Source organism: Anas acuta, chromosome 1 (assembly GCF_963932015.1).
Source record: "Anas acuta chromosome 1, bAnaAcu1.1, whole genome shotgun sequence".
In the NCBI taxonomy this organism is placed as follows: domain Eukaryota; kingdom Metazoa; phylum Chordata; class Aves; order Anseriformes; family Anatidae; genus Anas; species Anas acuta.
Window position 1 is genome coordinate 30,121,121 of NC_088979.1, and position 19,594 is coordinate 30,140,714.

Sequence of the window (19,594 nt, forward strand, 5' to 3'; positions counted from 1 at the left end):
GAGTTGTGGCTCGTGAAGGTTATGCTTACCAGCACACACAACTCTAGATTAGTTAGTTACAAACACACTGACAAATGCAATCCAATAGAATAAAGCCTTGATACATAAAAGTTTGTTACAGCACTTGGACTGGATACAGGTCTACACTAAACGTATGCCCAAATCCACCACCATCCAGCTCTGAATTTGTACCTGGGTATTAAGCATGTATTAAGTAAGATAGAACACATACGGAGAAACAAAACCACTCACATTATGTTTCTCAGACTTACTAGCTCTGTTAGGTGACAGACAAAAGTCAGACTTTAAAGTGCAAATCTCAAAATACTTGTGAAGTAAGTAACACATTTGTTTCTCTTAGACAGAAAGATTTATACTGTCTTAAACTCTGGATAATTTAAACATTATTTAGTGTGTCAGTTTCCTACTTTTTTAAAGATGTGCAACACAAAAAAACTGGGAACATGTTCAAAACGTAGAAGCAGCAGAGCCAGCATTTTTAAGACAAGAAACATCATCCTGTCTGATGTGCTGAAAAGCACAGCAAAAAATACATTCACCCAATGATTTCTGCAATAAGATCATTCTGTATAACTGAGCCTGAGTTTTCTATCCTTTCCTGTTCACTCCTCAGTTTTGGTGTTTAAGCATCAGATACTGAAATATCTCCATAATAGCAAAAGGAATGGATGTACAAACCAGCTTTATTTTTTGTCTAATTCTACAAAATTCCAAAATTGTCTTGGAAATAATGACCAAAATTTGTCAGTTCATGTTTTACATAAAGATATCAGCAAAAAGCCTAATAGGAGATAACAGGGGCCAGTAACTGTCCGTTCCTCTTAAATAAAGACATTCAGAACCGGTGCTATAAGCTTCATAACTTCCCTAAAAATATTAGATAAAGAAATTTTTGCATACGTCTATACATCTGTACAGTTTGGAGAGACACACTAGCGTCCTTCTGACGGTGGGATACCACATCCCATGCAGATCTGCTGGTGAAACCGTGGACTGGTGTCTGGGATTAAGGGATTCCGCCGAACCTATTTAGAAGTAAAATGCACACGTGAAAAACTCATCCATCTGTCCTTTCAACTGCAATATCAACTCACTTCATACTGACTCCACAGTAACACGACATATTGCACCCAAACAGGTTAGCTTTTCTCTTTCTGAGCAGGTCAGAACTAGTTTACTGATGTGTATAGAGCACACACGGCTGTGAAAGACACAATTTTGCTTTCAGCAATGGCCCCGCTCAATCTTTTTTAATGAATTACTTTTACAGGCATGTCTCTAGTGGCTCCCCCTCCTTAACTCAACAGCTGAAATGGTCAAACAATTACTGAGAGGTGTAGAAGGGAAAAACAAATAGTTAGTGATCATGAAACCACAAGAGACGGTCAGGAAAAAAAAAAAGGAAAAAGAAAAACATTCCATAAATTTTACTTCTTCATGTTTTCTTTTCTGCTGGGGATGATCCTACATGGATTAAAGAGCTGTAGGAAGTGTAGGGTTTGAACATCATGTTAATAACCTCAAAAATAATGGCAAAAACATTGCAGGGAGGTGGGCAGGGGTAGGACTGTACAAGTAAGAAAGCCCACCTCCTGGCTAACCTCTGTAATACCTCTGTATGCTCGAGATGGATTTCCACAACACCTGCCAGACAGAAGCCTTGTATTATTTTTGTTTTCTCCTAAAATTTTGGGAAATAGCTAAGCCAATAGTGTCGTAACTCAGACTGCCATCAGCAACCACTCAAAAAGTAAAAATTTTGATGTTTTACCTAATGATGGAAGAAACATTTGTGTGGTGCTTATTTAGTAAGTGTGGAAATTGTCCAAATTAAATCAGCAATATCTTTCTCCCTTTTGCAAGCATGTATTTATTGTCACTAATTAGAAGGCCCGTAAGACCTCAACTATCAGGTTGAAGCTACTTTTTAGTTACTTCAGCTACTCCTGCAGGCACTGAAGTGGGAGTGAGGAATTCTGAAGGGCAAATAATCCCAGTTACCTCAGGCACTTATCTTGTAATGGGACGAATTACACCACACAGGTCCCTTCCTCCTCCTGACTGCAGGAGGGGTTTACAGGGCTTGTTAACGCCACACGCTTGGCATGAGGCAAGAGGGACTCTGCTCTTAATAGCTGTTGTGGAGTCCAGCTAGAAACAGCCAGGAAGATCTTCTGGAAAACATAGGGGACTATGGGAAACATAACACTACACCGTTCTGAACGCTGATAAAATAAAGGAAGAAATCCTTCATGGACCTTAGGGAAAATTTAAAGGGTTGTAGCACTTATCACTGGCATTAAAAGAACTGGGTTTCATGGAATACGCTTCCAGTTCACTGTAATTTACAGGCACACAGCTCACATTTAAAAAGTCAAGGACTGTACCAGGAATTATTGTAACAGCTAAAATTACTAACTGATTTCAGTAAGTGGAAAAGCATTCAAAGAAAGAACTTGACTTCCCAGTTAAAGTCACACACACAAAAAAAAAAAAAAAAAACACTCCTAAATGTTAAAAGCATTAATTTAAGAGACATGCCTGACACCAAAACCACCTTTTTCATTTTAGCACAGCTAACAAACATCACCCTTTAAGCATACATCTTAATGGCAGGGCTACTTTGCAGTAAAGAATACCGAAGCTCCATTTTATTCCAAGAACAATAATTATATACAACTACAAAAATAATTGCTTCAAAGAACTGATTGAGTTGAGAGCATAAGGAAACACCACAGCCACTGAAGGAACAAGAATAAATTGTTCCTCTTTCGAAAAATAAAATGTTAAGAACTCCAAGACAAAGCTCTCCCCTCAAAATCTTTAGGGAAACAGCCCTTTAAGATACGTGCAAGTTTCTCACTGATGATTCGAGTTAATGCCCGCTCTCTGTGAGCTTTATGCATTCATTTGACAACATGAGATACGTTTCATACCAGATTTCACTAAACTGCAGGACTCAGGATCCTCCAGCCGGACATCTGAAAACGAAGCTTCAGACGGCAGCTTCTTCTGCTCATCTTTTAAGCTCTGGGCAATTTGCTGCAGAGGAAGACACACAACAAAAAATTATATGTATATAGATACAATATATATATTATTTAAGCAGCATTATGCTTTGATTAGAATACAGTAAAGAACACTAAATTGAGAAAGGAGTCAGCTATACTGTCACCAGTATTTCAAAGAAATGAAAACAAAGTAAAGACAGCTGTTCCCAAAACAGTACATGAAATATTACAGTACAAACTTAAAAGATTCATGAGCACTGAACTGATCTCTGCAAAGTACTATTCTTTCCATTTTTGCCTGTCTTAACTGATCTCTAAAGATTAACTAGCCAAGACACCTAGAAAGAGAAGCTCAGAATAGAGGAACCCAGCTCAACATTTAATTGGATTTCATACAGACGATCTCTATGATGGCTTTATTCCTATGAATGTTACGTGCAGATGGTCCTGAAGTGCTCTCTAGTTTATTCCCTGCAGGAGTTCAAGAAAAAGCTTCCCGCTAACACTACTCAACCCTTGCATGCTTCAACCTTTGGCCACCGCTTGGTCTGCTTCACAGCAACTACAGGCAGGTGGAATGGGCAGAGAACTGCATTAATATTTGAGCAGACCAGCACAAGAAATACTTCTGCCCCATGCTTTTAACATTTTAATAATTAATTTACTCAGACAGAAGGCCTCCCTAAATAGCAAGGTTTTGAGGTTTAAAAGCAATCAAACAGCAAAATGAGTCCCAAACCAGGTAAAAACAGTCTTATGAGGACAAATGAAAAACAGCATACTTTCAACAGCACAGAGTTCTCTGTAGAACAAGCTGTAAAGCACACTTTCTTTTTCTTCCTAACTGAACGGCCAGAGAACACGTTAGAAAATTGAAAAAGCACTGCTTGATGTTTGTTTAACATCTTTGTTGGTGACAGGGACAGTGGGATCGAGTGCACCCTCAGCACGTTTACCAGTGACACCAAGCTGAGTGGTGCGGACATGCTGGAGGGAAGGGATGCCACCCAGGAGGGAGCTGGGCATGTGCAAACCTCATGAGGTTCAACAAGGCCAAGTGCAAGGTCCTGCACCTGGGCTGGGGTAAACCCAAGCACAAACACAGGCGGGGCAGAGAATGATTGAGAGCAGCCCTAAGGAGAAGGACCTGGGGGTGTTGGTTGATGAGAAGCTCACCATGAGCCAGCAATGTGTGCCTGCAGCCCAGAAACCAGACATATCCTGGGCTGCACCAAAAGCAGTGTGGCCAGCAGGGTGAGGGACGTGATTGTCCCCCTCTGCTCTCGTGAGATCCCACCTGGAGTGCTGCCTTCAGCTCTGGGGCACACAACAAAAAAAGGACACAGACCTGTCAGAAGACGGTCAGCCTGGAGAAGGGAAGGCTCCAGGGAGACCTTACAGCAGCCTTCCAGTACCGAAAGGGGGCAAACAGGAAAGCTGGGGAGGGACTCTTTGTCTGGGAATGGAATGATAAGACAAGGGGGAATGGCCTTAAACTAAGAGGGGAGACTTAGATTAGATGTTAGGAGGAAATTCTTCCCTCAGAGGGTGGTGAGGCCCTGGCACAGGCTGCCCAGAGAAGCTGTGGCTGCCCCATCCCTGGAGGTGCTCAAGGCCAGGCTGGATGGGGCTTTGGGCAACCTGGGCTGGTGGGAGGTGTCCCTGCCCATGGCAGGGGGATGGAACGGGATGGGCTTTAAGGTCCCTTCCAACCTAAACCATTCTCAGATTCTATGAAAATAAGGCCTTATGTAAGCAAACAACACAGAAACCCAGCCTAAGGAAGGTATAGCTAACATGAGAAAATGATAGCAAGCATTTTTTCATTCAGTTATATTCACTCAGATTTAGTACAAAATACCACACTCCAAACACTCATATTGGTAAAACTGATCATGAGCTACCCTGAACATAGGGATCCCATTTAGCTACGTTTTGTGTGGTGGGCTTCTCAATTACTAGTTTTGCCTCTTCAAAAACTTATTGGTCATTGAACTTTCATAGTTAATTTTGTAGACTCCTTGCCCTTTACTATCTTCAGGCTTTGTAAATCTTCTCCTAAAAACCTACAAATGTCATTTATAGTCACAAAGGCACAAACTGTAACATAGCAAAAAGTTTTAAACATATATAATGACAAGATTATAGCGATGCAAATTCAGTACTAAGAGGTTTCTCACTGTGTTTGTCTGTTTAGAGGCAAGAACCGAACACAGTAAGATACAGTTCTACAATGTTAATGTCTTCCAGCCCAAAGAAATACACACTTATATGTGTACATATACGTAAAACACGGAAGCTTTAGAGCTAAGTAATGATCTGATTCCAGAGTCAAACAACAGCTTCTCTACTGACTCATCAGCTGCAATTAAGTCCTATGATTTTCTAAGGACCAGCAGCTGTTCTGGTAGATAATGGGAAGCAGAATGGACCAAAGAAATCTGCATCTTGCCAATCCGGGCTGGAATTATCATTCTTTGCCAGCCCCATCCTTTGACAGCTCGGGAGCCTCATTATGAAAAGAATGGCAACAGCTATTTTGAGGGATTTTTGTGATACTTAATCCCTTCCAAGTAACGCTACCTTCCAGTTGCATATCAAATACAGATTCCTCTAGCCAAAAAATCAATTTAAAGTCTTTCATTGGACACTTTTTAATCTTGTGAGTACCCTCATTCTGAATATTTCATCAATATAGTATCAATCTCTCAAACTAAGTAGAGTTAGTCTGATTCCTTTCACTAGGACCACTGAGTCAAAGGGCTTGGGATGACTGCTAAAATGGCTGATACTGGTAAGAATTTGAAAAAGGCGACTGAAAACCATTGATAACATGTTAAATTATCTATAGGTAAAGCCAAGTCTCCCCATATATCATCTGTGCATAGCATACCCACGTTCATACCAAACACTAGTTGACCAGTAGTTCTGAAAACACACCAGGAGCTAACTGTGCCTGTCTAAAGCTTCTCCTCAACTCCAGCTCCAACTGAAGAACACCAAGTAACAGCTACTAGTTTTGAAAGTAAATAAAAATTTACTGTGATGAGGGAAAATTTAGAAGCTTCAAGTTTCGATTAAACCATTAACTGTGAGAACTATCACCAGTTTTATTGGGCGTGACATAAAGTGCTTTCTGACATCTATTTTAGGGTCATAATTTCATCAGCAGGTGCCTCTTCGATAGCGCCAGTAATACCAAATACACCTAAAAACCAGAAAATCCCATCTGCAAAGCACTGTACCACACAAATGTACATACTGCATATAAAAAGAAAACCAAATCAAGGACAATAAAAGCTGATCGGATACCTCCATCATTTCCAACTTGTCAGGATATGCAAGATCCCCCGGAGCAGGTTTGTAGCCTGTGATGTCAGTCTGAATGTAAATGTGTGTCCGATAGACAAGGCGCTCTTGTACATCTTCTAACATCTGCTTGACACCAGCAGCAAATGCACCCAGTTGTTCAGCTTATAAAGAAAAAAAAAAGAAAAAAAAATGTTAATTTCATTACATAGCTAGTTCATAGATTCAGAATTTTAAGCATCACATATAGAACTGTTACAAAACTGACTTGCTGCAGAAGGCAGACCATTTTTGGACTAGTGGCATGCAGACAAACTGGTGACAAATGAGGAATTGCTGAACTCCATACTGCAGTCGTTGTAGCTCTCCAAATTTGTATCACGTGTGAAAACGCGATCTCCCACTCACAACAGCAGACACCATGTCAGAGTTAAGAGTTCTGCTTACTTAAAGCTGGTCAGAGGGGCATTTCTGCCTGGATACCAGGCCTTTGTGCTTTGGTTTTATTGCAGCCAATGCCTGCAGTATGACCACGGAGAGCTGACAAGCTAACTCACCTACCTACCCAACAGAGCAGATGATCCGAAGCAGCTCAAGTCCAGCTTCAGAACTATTGTATCAGCCTGTGTTTACCAGTATTCAATCACTTCTTAAGATTAGCCTAAAGACTATGTTACAATTTTTTTCCTTGTTCCCAACTGTGTTACAAGCTCGCTTCCAGGAAAATGAACAATCTTTCATGATATTGGCACTGTTCAGAGACAGAGCTACCCTGTTATATATCTGCTACCAAGTCTGATTTCTACTTATCACTTGGTGCAAGGCTAAGACTGTGAAATTATTCCATCACACACTGGTAATGAGAAAGGAAATGAGTCACCAGGTATTTCTGACAGTAATTCCACTTCTAATAGAACATGGACACTGAACACTTAAAACTCCAAAACCTCTGTCAACTCCACTGCTGAAGTTACAATTGCTAACCTGGGAACCACTATGTCAAGGAAAATGAACAAAAATCAGGTATACATATTGATAAAAGACAAGGAATACAGAAAGCTGTATGAATGCTGCATCAGCAGAGCCAAATGTAGCACTTTATTCATTTGAAAAGGCTCGTTTATACCAGTCTTGGAGGTTGCCATTTGCTGGGTGAATGGTTGCTTGTATTTGTACAATCTACTGAAAATGGGACTTTATAACATTGGGGTATTAATTTAAGTGAAGATAAAACACAGACCCATAAAACACAGACCTTTCTATTATTAAAAAAAAAAAGCCATAATTTATTTAAAATAACCTTACCTCATCTTTGACATGTTTAAGACCCATTAGAGAGAAAAAAAATCTATGGAGTTTGTTGCCTGTGCACTTGAATAATTTTATCAGTTAGGAAGACAGTTAAAAGCAATTAGATTCCATCTCTGAGTTACCATTGTTCTGTACGTGATCTTCCAGCATCTCATTTTTAAGGATCCCACAGAGTTCAGACAGTGTCTCTAAGTGAATAACGTGAATGATCATTGGCCGCAGGACATCGTATAGCGAAAGACACAACTTCTCCAAGAGCTCGCTACGAAGAAAAAATAAAGCACAGCAAAACATTTCAGGATCCCTCGGTATCAACCTAAAATCTTATCACAAATACTGATTACTTTATGGCAAGGATTTTTTTAAAATGAGCATGACAGAACAATGCAAAAATGCTATCACAAAAGTCTTAAAAAAGGACCGTTTCAAAAACAAGCCCAAGTTCCTACCAAGTCTTCTCAGAGAGGCAAGGTATCCTAAAATAGGGGTACAATTTTGAATTGAGAGCACAAACAAGAACAAAAAACCTTGACACCCTCCACACACACACAAAGACACACAAAAGGGCAGGTACCCCAGACTGATTCTGTGTAGTGAAATGCTCCTGTCGAGCTCACATTCCACACTTTCCGGTGAGGACAGGCTCATCCAAGTCCAACTACTCAACAGTTCACTAGAACCACGAGCACATGAAGGGGAAATACACAGGGAAAATCTTGTTGACCTCTACTATAACTGTTTCCAGCATCGCAGGACACACTTGCCCATCTAGCAGAAGTTATGGAATCAGTGCAGTACGAAACACAAAAATGCCACTTCCATTTGTTAAATATTTCTTTCCTGCTCACATAGATGGGTGTCTTGGTTAAGATACAAACAGCAGTCATTCTAGGAATTTTTGCCACTCAGTGACCCCTTCATTAGTCACAGAGTATTTGAATGTTCAGATCATGTCAACAGCTTCATCAGCTAATCTCCCAATTGGACTAGGAAATAAAAGACTAAGAAAATTTAAGCACTCACAGTGTACTACAGTTAATAAGTTTACTGCACTGTACACGTTTTTTAATTCAGTAAGAATCTCTGACAACAGAAAAAGGGCACTCCAAGTTCCTTTCAGGGTTTGAAAAAAAAAAAAAGTGAATGCTCACAGAAAAAAAAAAAAAAAAACATTTTTAAATGTCTCTCATCAAGCTTTCTGTAGCTTTACAAGGAACTTGAAAAAAGACTATCCCACTTTATGCTAAAAGCAGGAACAAAGGAGAAACTTTCATCAGCATCATTAAACAGATCACTCGATTTCACATCTCTACTCTTGTCAAGACTCTTGGAACTGTATACAGACACCTTACTATTATTTCTTCACAGTATCTCAGCACTTTAGAAAAAATCAGGTTGTTTATTATGCACTTAAGAAAAACCTAAAAAGGTACTTTTGTACCAAAAGTACAATGTTTCAAATGTATTTGAAACATTTCCCTCAAATATAAGCAAGAAAGGGAAACTTTTTTTTTTTTATGATGGGATAACTATATTCCATTGATTCAAAAATAATCAGAAGTCTATTCTCATTCTTGGCATGTAGTGCAACAGTGGTAAAACTTCTGTCTGAACAATATTCTGTACTAATTTCAAACAAGGACTTGAAATTTACTTTAGGAGTTGGATTAAACTGGCTCTTAAGTCAACTGAGTTAGGTCTCCTCAAATCCTGAGCACATCTCACATGAGACCTCAGCTTCTCAGCGAACAGTTCCTTCTCAGGGAAGGAAAAAGAAAAGAGTAGCATCACAACCACTGCAACTCTTCACTCAGACTTCCAACAAAGGAATGAGAGAGCTGGGAGAAGAACTTTATCTTCCCGAGATATATATTTCAAAAGTAACCATGACCCCTTATCTATGACCCCTTCTCCCATGCTCCTGCTCAGAGGAATACACCTCCATGCTTTGATGAATTTCTTAGGCTTTGGAGTCCATCTGTAAGGTTCAGACATCTTTCAGAACTCTGCAATACGGTGGATTTTTAGTCAGGCTTTGTGTGTCTTTATCAGCTTAAAAAATTGAAAACTTGTACAGCTACTTCCACAGAAATTGTGCGTCTCTACCTATTTCTGACCATTTATATTACTCAGATTACTACAAAGTCAATTATCAGCTTCACTTGAAGGAAGAAACACAAGAACATCAAATTCTGATGTATAAAGGAACCTAAGATATTTTTTTTTCAGGCTGACTCTTACCAAACCACTTCAATACCACCCTATTTGCCGTATAGCTTTGGCTGCTACATCACAACACAGTAAATTCTATATGCAGGAAAACAAAAACAGCATGTACCACCTACTCCAGTTTTGGTGTTGGTTTTGTGAAGAACTCATTGTAAAGCTGGTGTTCATCCTGGCAGACATGGACCATAAAGGCACAACCACTTCGCACCTGCGTTCAGAGAAATACAAAGGCTTGATTATTAAATGATTTTCCTTGCACCGATACCAAGGGACATGGATTATATCACCACAGCTGTGATTAAATGGAAGCTTTAAGAAATTGAAAATTGAAATCAACTACAAACCTAAAAAGATTTTACCAGCCAAATAAAAGCTCATTTTGCAGCTACTGCCCCTTTTTGTTTCTTATGCAATTTAAGTAGCCACATCCCATGCTTCTGTAAACAACCTTTTCTGAGGTTTGTAGCAGAGCAATTTTTACAGAAGAATCTTTCACAAAACACATTAACTGCAAAAATCACTAAGAACTTCATATGATTCAAAACCACAAACAAAACCTTGTTAACTGTGTGTGTAAATACTTAAATTAAATAAATGCGTTTTACTGAGAGAAAGGGAAAATGAAAATATATTTAAAAAACAAACAAAAATGCAACACATGACCATCTCTGCCTACCAAAGCACAATGATCTCTGTTGTTCTGACTGGTTAATTCTGTAACGGTGCTGGCGATACTGGGACCAAGCAAAAGCTCCCTCTGATCCAGGTAACATTGATGGATTTCATTGAGAACTTGTTGATACCTAGGCCAAACAATCAAGAGATTAGAACATTGATAGCATCTTAATGTTTATTTTCTGGTAAAATAAAAAATTCTGGTAAAATATAAAATTAATTTTAATATCCTCTTTCAAGTCTACACAATTTCAATTTTTAAAACTTTCTTTTGAGCAAATAACGTGTTAAACTATTTTAATATAGTAAAGATTTTCAAACCTTAAAATAGTTGAAAATAAATTCCATAGATATACTCACTCTGGCATTTTTTCAGATCTTTGCTCTACTTGCTCAATAAGAGTCTAATCAATAAAAAGAAAAAAGTTATTAGCAGTAAATGAGTTTTTCTTATCATTGCACAATAGTTGAGAATTATCTTCTCCCTGGACAGTTAATATGCAGTCCTTGTATTCACACTACCAATAAATTTAAAACCCATTTTCAAAGCTTTATGTCCAACAGTTAACTACCAGTCTACTTACTCTGACTTTGGGAGCAGCTGCTCTGAATTTTACATAAAACAGCGTGAAGGCATTGTCAGAATTTGGCACAGATGAAGGATCCTGAAAGAAGACATGGATAATTGGTTAAAATGGAAAATTGTATTTGGCTTCTAGCATCAACCATCTGAGACAATCAGGCTCTAAAACAGGGAACTGGATTTTTACAGTCTTTGACAACTCCCACCTAGAAAGGCGTGCTTGTTTCAGAACTCTGATAAGGCAGATAGAAGAACAAAAGCCACAGTGAAAGCTCCAACCAGCCATCTCTACAGCAAAAGTAACTTCCAGTAATTACGACATTCTCCGTTTGAGACAACCATTTCCTCTGGACCTGCCACAGTACTGCTGAGTATCGCTCTTTGATCCATGGTACTACAATGGAACAAAATTTCCCTTGTACCTATCAGTCCCAGACCCGGGAAGAAAAATTTCAACTCACATTAGAGCTTCAACCAGAAGATCGGGTTTTTAGGCACTTGCTTCTGTGACTCCTTACATTATCTGGGTAGACAGCTAAAACTTGGATGGACTTTAGCACTAACAAAGCCCTGCAGAAGCTTATTAACGTTTTATTAAAGTAAGCCCTGCAGGGCTTATTAACGTTTTAATAAGACCAAAAACCTCCCTACTCACCTTTATGCCTGAACTCCCTGGAGTGAGTGGGAATGAAGCACCTAACTGTTCCCTGTGACTCCTGAACATCGTTGTTAATGTTTTAAAACTGACCAAAAGATATTAATAAACCCAAGAGGAACCTGTCAGTTATTCTGCAGCTACGCTAAGCACCGCAGACTTACCAAAAAAAAAAGAAAGAATTATTTAGATGACCAAAAGCACCCTGAAATTCTTGCTGCAAGATTCTGGTATGGCAGTGGAAGACTCATGTCAGGAACTCAAAGCTTTTGTGCTTTCAAACAGGTTTTATCTTGATTCCTGGCTCTCGCATTCACCCTTCAAATATTCCCCTCAACCTCTCCACGTCTCTTAACAATTCATCTCCGGAGCTGATCCCCACAGCACCATACTTCTCTTGTGCACCTCCCCATTTGTCAACACAGACAGCAGCACGTGCTGTGGCTGACTCAGTGCTGCTGTGCACAAACCAGTTCAGGGAAGCAAGCCGTCTGGCAAGCTGCTTGCTGCCTCGCAGCAGTTTTAACTCAGCTGCTTTGCCATTCCTGGCCTTTGGCAAGTTCATCTGCTTAGTCTCCAACTTCCCTCTTTCTTTTTTTCCTTTTAGATCACCCAGTCTCTGCCAGATTTTGGCTGAAACTTAGCCAATCCACATAAACATTGTGGTACCCATGATAGGACTGGCCTCTTTTCACAGAATTATTGACACCTTCCACCCTCAAAATAAAACAGTACAGAATTACAACACACATTTCAGCACAGCTTGAGTCACCACTTACTGATCCCCCTTACCCTTTTCATCAGCTGGCTTGTGAGGTTCTGTAGTGTGTTCACAGTGTACGTCTTGATAAGGTGCATAGCTTTAGAAAGGCATTGTTTAAACTTGGTCAAATATACAGGATAGTCTTTAAAATTTGGCTGAAAGAAACAAGAAATCCATTTTAAAATAAGAACAAAACGAGTCAAAAGCTTATCAAAAGATCCTTTTGCTAGCCAGAAATGCTGATATACACAAACTAAAAGCAGTAGTCTATAAAAAACATTGAGTATACACAATAAAAAATATATATTCTTAAGTATATAAACTGCCATCATTGCTTTCTGACTGTATTTGGCAGACAGAATATTGTAGAGGAAAAAAAAAACAATAGTTTGAATACATAGTCTTGAAACTCACAATTTAACTGGAAACAATTCAGAATTACTTACATGTGATGAAATATATGCAATACAATCATCCAGCTTAGCCAGCATGGGAATGAATCCTTCACTGTTCACAGACAACGTGGGGGAATTCAGTTTCTTTGGAAAACAAGACAAAGCATCATTGCAACAACCAATGTAACTTAGTTTTAGTGATGTAGTTCAAAAGATTAGTACATTTTCATTTTCTAAAACTATTACCAGTGAAATAATATACTTACTGTGTTGATGTTTTCCAGCTCATTAAAATAAGAAAGTTTCTGCTGGATGTTTTCAGCCAGGTCAACTAGTTCTGACTGTTAAGAAAAAGCAATAAATTACAGAAAACCAATAACCCAGCAAGTAATTTAAATATGGAAAAAAAAATCAGCATCCCTTTCCCCAAAATTGAGACATAAAACACTCCCAGCATCTCAGCACGCACTAGTGTTAACTATCTCCAAATAACTTGCACCTAAATAAATACAACAAAATATGCAGAACACAACAGTGCATGCTCTCTGTCTCCCTCTTTCATCAAAGACACATTACTCTCAGAAGTGTCTTTAAAGAGTCTTTTCTGCAGGTCTGTCACCATTCCACAGATACTCCTGCATACAAATAGCAGTGCTGACACCCATATTTCAGAGAACTCCAAGTCTTGTATTTCAGTTCTGGAGCCTTTAAAAGTTCTCCCTTTTCCAGTTTGGAACATCTCAGATCACCCACAAAAATGGAGAGCTTTTAAAAGTCATCACAGAGATGCAGAGATAGTAACTTGGAAGCTGCTTTCTCTTTGAACTTGTAAATCCTGCTTCCCTGTACATCAAAACAGCCCACGCTATCCAGCGAGCATGGAAAAGGTCAAAGATTTTTGGAACTACATTTTGGTCTTTAGATTATTTTTCTCTGAACAAAAATTCCGCACAGTGTACAAAAATGGCAATTTCAACACTGTAAGCAGTATTTCTAATTCTCATCTATGTATTTATGAACTTTATTCTATTGATTCATCTGAAACTGGTACTGTTTCTTCCACAAAGATGTAGAGCTACTACAACAGGTGGGGATGAGGGCAGCACACACCGCCAAAAATTTGCTTTGAAGTTTTTGTTTTCAAAAAAGACAACAAGTACATCTTCTCTACCATCCCTCTTTCACAAGGTAATTCTTTCTTTTACCGTTCCTTTAAAGAAATTCTGATTCCACCATGAGTATGTGTTATGTTTCTGCTATTTATTAAAGATATTCATGCCATATTTAAAATGAGGCAATAGTTTATGAGTAAAAGCAAAGACAAAGAGTTTTGTGATTTATCCTTTCCTCTCCTCCCCCCGAAAAGCAGCAATGAATTGAGAGTAACTTCGGAGCAGAATATTTTATAATTAGAAGTTGTGTGTGATATCATGCCTCAATAACCTTGTATCACTGAAGTTCTGAGGGCTAAGAAAGCATGCTTGCTTTTATCCCTGTGGGAAAGGGAAAGAGAAAGAGAGTACCTTGGAATTAAGCTAATAACTGGAGAAATTCTTCTCTAAAATAACCAGCTTAAAATATTTCTGTGATACAAATTATTGATCTCAGTAAGATTTGTACTTGTCAGGCATCACTTACCAAAGCTCCTATCAGCTAGCCTCCCTTCTTGATTGAAGCACGTACCAACACATGCTCAACATTTCACTAGGCAGAGCCTTACAGCCTAAAGCTGCAGGTGAAGCACTGAAAAAGTGCTCCAGAGGAAATGGAGGGATTGTCACGACAGCTCATGAGTTTCCTCAGCCTAAGAAACTTTAGTTTATGGTATTTTGGAAGCTTCTGGTAATCCTCGCATGGAAGCTTACCTGCTCTTTCAAAAGCTGTTCACAGGCCTCATGCAGCGTTCCTGTCTTGGTGGACACAAAGAGGTACTGTTTTTGCAGGGCTTCCAGGTGCTGAAGGGCACTGTTGACGTCGTTCAGTATAGTATCACACTGCTCCTCAAACCCAGACAAGTAATCCCTCATCTGCCTGGAAAAAAAAAGAAGAAAGGGGGAGAATCAACAGAAAACGAGTACAATTTCACTTTTCGTATTTACAAATTCAGCTGCCTACAGGGACGCTGGCGGTACCTTTCCCTGAGACAAATTAACTCGAGGAATAAGAGACTGGCACCAAGCTCGCATGCACAGTAAGCAGATGTTTCATGACCTGCAGAAATAACAAAGCTATAGGATTTGGAGCAGCAGCCTGTCTAGAGCATGCAAATAATGCCTAAATGGACAGAACAAACATAGCAATTACTACAGGCTGCTGCTAGCAGCCAAATTCTACCTGCCTTGTGTCCAGCAGGGGCATAGTAATTTGGGTCTCCTTTTCTACACAATTTTTAGTTTCCCTTCAGAACCCTCCCGACGTTGTTGCAGTTCACCAGAGGGTGAACCACTCAACATGAATGTACAACAGGCAAAGAACCAACTTATTTTTTCCTGTTCCTTTGGCCTCCTGCACGTAACTACTCCTCCTGGCCATCCTACAAACCGCTCCACGTTCATGACACACACAGGTGTCTGCGTGCATCATGAACTTGCCGACTACCAAAGGGCAAGGCTGCCACTCTTTACAGGGTGTTAATGATCTGTACGTGGGCTTTAGAGTACGCCTAAATCTCTGCTTTCAGGAAATGCCACATCCTCAAATGTCAGAGCAAGAGCAGAAGAGACCAAAGATAAATAGAAAAAAAGAGAAGGAATTCAGCACAATCTCTTTATAGCCAAGGGCAGATTTGTAAAGTTTCAAAACCCAGGCCAGTTCCCACAGAAGCCACAGCAGGTTTGGCTACGCCATTCAGCCCTGCTACAGACTCTCACGAAAGCCGGTGGAAAGGGGTTCTCCGGAGCCTGATGGAAAAGTCAGGCAGACAAAAATAGATGAGAATGCCACCTCTCAAAAGCGGAGCCAAACAAAGTGTCAAGGAATGCTGGCAATGCAGCTACACCCTCACAGATACAGGCGCTGGTGAGCTGTAAGCCAGAACTAACTCCAAATTTTCTTAATATACTAGGCAGTTTGGAAGGAAATCTGCATCTCTAACTGCTCTGTCACAAGGGCAACAGGCTTCAGGAAGGGAGTGGGGCATTCGGCCTCAGAGAGCTTCTGCTGTTCCAACACATTCCCCAGCAGGTGACCCCAATGCATGCTAAGATGACAGGGACAAGATGAAGTCCTTCAGGATTTAAACTGCTCACAATTAAAGGAACTGAGGAAGAACACTTACCTGTACTTGGCGCTTTCATCTTGATCCATCTGCGTCTGTAGCTGAGCAAACCAGGAGAAGAACTAGAAGAGATTTTATAGCGTGAACAACTCACCTCACACGCAATGCCATTAATTTTAAAAATAAAAAGCCACCCTCCTTCTCACCCCCCTAACCAACAGATCTAGAAAGCAGAAATTCAGAAGACGAGCTTTTGTTAAAAATAGAGAGGTTCGAGAACTTAGTTACTAATCAAGAAAAAATACACCATCAGTAGTAAAACATGAGAGACTGAATTTTGTCTGTTCTTACTTGCACAAGAACAAGCAAGGTTTTCACAATAAAAAAAGGGGAGATCTGCCATTCTTCTACGTTAGGAGCCACACCACCTTACTCTCACATAAAGCTCCACTCAAAATGGAGAAAGTATCTATTACTTAAGAGCTCAGACTCCAATGATTTTTTCCACAGGTTTCTTAATAACTGACAAAATAATTTAATGAAACCACCAAAAGCTGAGTGAGAGACAAAAAAGAAAATCAAAGAACCCTCTGAAGAAGATTACCGCACCTTGGAGATTATCCGGAATCATTTACCTGCTGTGCTGTTTCAATTCTTTCATTCTCCATCCCCAGCATGGCAAATCCTTTCAGGAGAACATCCTCTGTGGATTCTGGCACCGCGGCCGTCAGCGCAACAGTGAGCGACTGGGACGTCAGGCTGCACAAGTCTTCGATTGGAAGCTGCTCACAAAAAACGCACAAACTTTAGTCAGGCTGTTTATTAAAGATGAGTATATTCAGCTCAACTACAGTTACAGAATCCAAAGCGTCAATTTAAGAAAATTACCAGCATTTACTTTTGAAGTAATCGATGCAATGGATGTTTTATTAATCAATATGATAACACACCAACCACCAGCACAGCTATATACTCAGAAACACCCAACAAATGTACTTACTTAGAGTAAAAAAAAAAAAAAAAAAAAAAGAATTTATCTAAGTACTTATTTATATAAGAACTGAAACTGAATATACATCTACTTGACATATCACTGCATTAATTTCCAATTTAACTGGTTATACACTCAGAGAAACGTCCTAGAAAAGTATCTGAGAACCTAAGAACTCAGAATTACGTAGAAGCAAAAATACATGCCAGTACTGTCTGTGCTACACAGCAAGACCACAGCACAGGAATGGTCAAATCTCCTCGCCAGATGCCCTGAGAAAATCTGTAACTTTATACATTTGGGAAATACCATTTCAGATTCTTTTCAAGACTTTTTAGTGAAGAAGTCAAGCTAAAGTTTGTTGTTTTTGTTTTTTTTTTAGAAGACAAGGAATAACGCTGGCTTGATAGGAATCAGCAGCCACGCTTATTTTTTAAGCAGTAAAAATATGGAAAGGAGCAAGTTGAGAGAAATTGCATTTAAATACAACTGGAGATGCCTATATGGTGAAAACAGAGTCAAAGACTCACAGAATTTCTAGGTTGGAAGAGACCTCAAGATCATCGAGTCCAACCTCTGACCTAACACTAACAAGTCAAAAAAACACAAATGTTGTTATATGATTATGATGTGAATATGATTATTATGATTATGTTTTATATGTTAAGAACTTCTTTACTGAGAGGGTTGTGAGGCATTGGGATGGGCTGCCCAGGGAAGTGGTGGAGTCACCATCCCTGGAGGTCTTTAAAAGGCGTTTAGATGTAGAGCTTAGGGATATGGTTTAGTGGGGACTGTTAGTGTTAGGTCAGAGGCTGGACTCGATGATCTTGAGGTCTCTTCCAACCTAGAAATTCTGTGATTCTGTGACTCTATGACATTAGGAAAACAGGCTTTTGGATTCAGTTGACAGCAGTGCTATCGCTAAGAACATGACCAGCATAAAACCGCAAAGTGCTAGCTCAAAACACCCTGGCATCTCACTAACAAGTCGTTTGCTAATTAAAAAAATCCTGATTTCCTGGTCGCGCTGCTCTGTGCAGGAAGGCACAGCCAGGATCCCGGTGTGGCGGCTCCCGGTGCCTCCCCCACCCCCTGTGGCAGCTCCCTGAGGCTCCTCAGCCCCCCCCCGAGACCCCTCCCCAGGCGCTGGGCACCCCCCGAGCCCCCCGTGAGGCGAGGAGGCTGCGGGGGCTCCTCCCGGGGGAGCGGCACACGGCGCCTCGCCCCCCTCAGCCCCCGCTCACCTCGGGTGGCAGCGGCAGGGCCTCGGCCGCCGCCTTCAGCCGGAGCACGGAGTCCGCCTGGAGCTCGCTGAGCGGGGCGAGGGGCTGAGGGCGGCGGTCCCAGAGGCTCAGGCGGTCCCGGGGCTCCCGGCCCGGCGGCTCCGCCATGGCGGCGGCGGAACCGGGGGAGAGGCGCCGGGGGGAGAGAGGGGAGGACGCGTGGCGAGGGAGGGGAGGGAGGAGAGGGAGGGGAACGGGGAGGGAGCGGCCCCTGGTGGTGGGAGGCCGGAGGTGGAATGGGGGGGTATGGGGGAGGTAATGGGGGAAATTGGGGGAGATAATGGGGGATGGGGGAGAGAATGAGGAATGGGGAAAATTGGGGAGATAATGGGGAAAATTGGGGAGATAATGGGGAAATGGGGGAGATTGGGGAATGGGGGAGAAAATGGGGGATGGGGAGATCATGGGGAGATCATGGGGAAATGGGGAATTGGGAGAGATAATGGGGAAATGGGGGAGATAATGGGGAAACGGGGGAGATAATGGGGGAATGGGGGAAATGGGGAGATAATGGGGGAATGGGGGAGATATAGAATTGGGGAGATAATGGGGAAACAGGGGAGATAAGGGGGAATGGGGAAAATTGGGGAGATAATGGGGAAATGGGGGAGATGGGGAATGGGGGAGAAAATGGGGGATGGGGAGATAATGGGGAATGGGGGGATAATGGGGAAATGGGGGAGATTGGGGAATTGGGGAAATGGGGAATTGGGGGAGATAATGGGGGAATGGGGGAGATTGGGGAATGGGGGAAATAATGGGGTAATGGGGGAGATGGGGAATGGGGGAGATAATGGGGAATGGGGAAAATTGGGGAGATAATGGGGAAATGGGGGAGATTGGGGAGATAATGGGGAATGGAGGAGGTAATGGGGAAATGGGGGAGAGGGGGGAGATTGAGGAATGGAGATAATGGGGAATTAAGGGAAATGGGGGAGATGGGGAGATAGCGGAGATTGAGGAATGGGAGAATTGGGGAAATGGGGAAATGGGATACATGGGGAAATAGGGGAGATGAGGAATTGGGGGACATGGGGAATTGGGGGAGATGGGGGAATGGGGAAATAGGGAAGATGGGGAAATGGGGAATTGGGGAAATGGCGGAGATGGGGAAATTGGGGAGATGGAGGCATAGGAGAAATGGGGAA

The 19,594-nt window shown here is 41.1% G+C and overlaps 1 protein-coding gene across 1 annotated transcript in view; it reads right to left on the reverse strand.

The window, feature by feature from the left end:
* Nucleotides 1-18,619, reverse strand: part of COG3 (component of oligomeric golgi complex 3) — a 29,960-nt gene extending 11,341 nt beyond the window's left edge. The window contains exons 1-15 of the mRNA XM_068675065.1: nucleotides 18,408-18,619; nucleotides 16,805-16,951; nucleotides 16,230-16,291; nucleotides 14,818-14,983; nucleotides 13,219-13,293; nucleotides 13,004-13,096; nucleotides 12,587-12,712; nucleotides 11,141-11,221; nucleotides 10,917-10,960; nucleotides 10,558-10,684; nucleotides 9,998-10,089; nucleotides 7,775-7,914; nucleotides 6,345-6,505; nucleotides 2,958-3,063; nucleotides 922-1,046 (exon numbers count right to left, since the gene is read on the reverse strand). Of these exons, the coding sequence (XP_068531166.1) occupies nucleotides 922-1,046; nucleotides 2,958-3,063; nucleotides 6,345-6,505; nucleotides 7,775-7,914; nucleotides 9,998-10,089; nucleotides 10,558-10,684; nucleotides 10,917-10,960; nucleotides 11,141-11,221; nucleotides 12,587-12,712; nucleotides 13,004-13,096; nucleotides 13,219-13,293; nucleotides 14,818-14,983; nucleotides 16,230-16,291; nucleotides 16,805-16,951; nucleotides 18,408-18,554 (1,692 nt within the window). The 5' untranslated portion in view covers nucleotides 18,555-18,619. The remainder of the gene's footprint in view (nucleotides 1-921; nucleotides 1,047-2,957; nucleotides 3,064-6,344; nucleotides 6,506-7,774; nucleotides 7,915-9,997; nucleotides 10,090-10,557; nucleotides 10,685-10,916; nucleotides 10,961-11,140; nucleotides 11,222-12,586; nucleotides 12,713-13,003; nucleotides 13,097-13,218; nucleotides 13,294-14,817; nucleotides 14,984-16,229; nucleotides 16,292-16,804; nucleotides 16,952-18,407) is intronic.
* Between the last annotated feature and the right edge of the window lie 975 nt (nucleotides 18,620-19,594).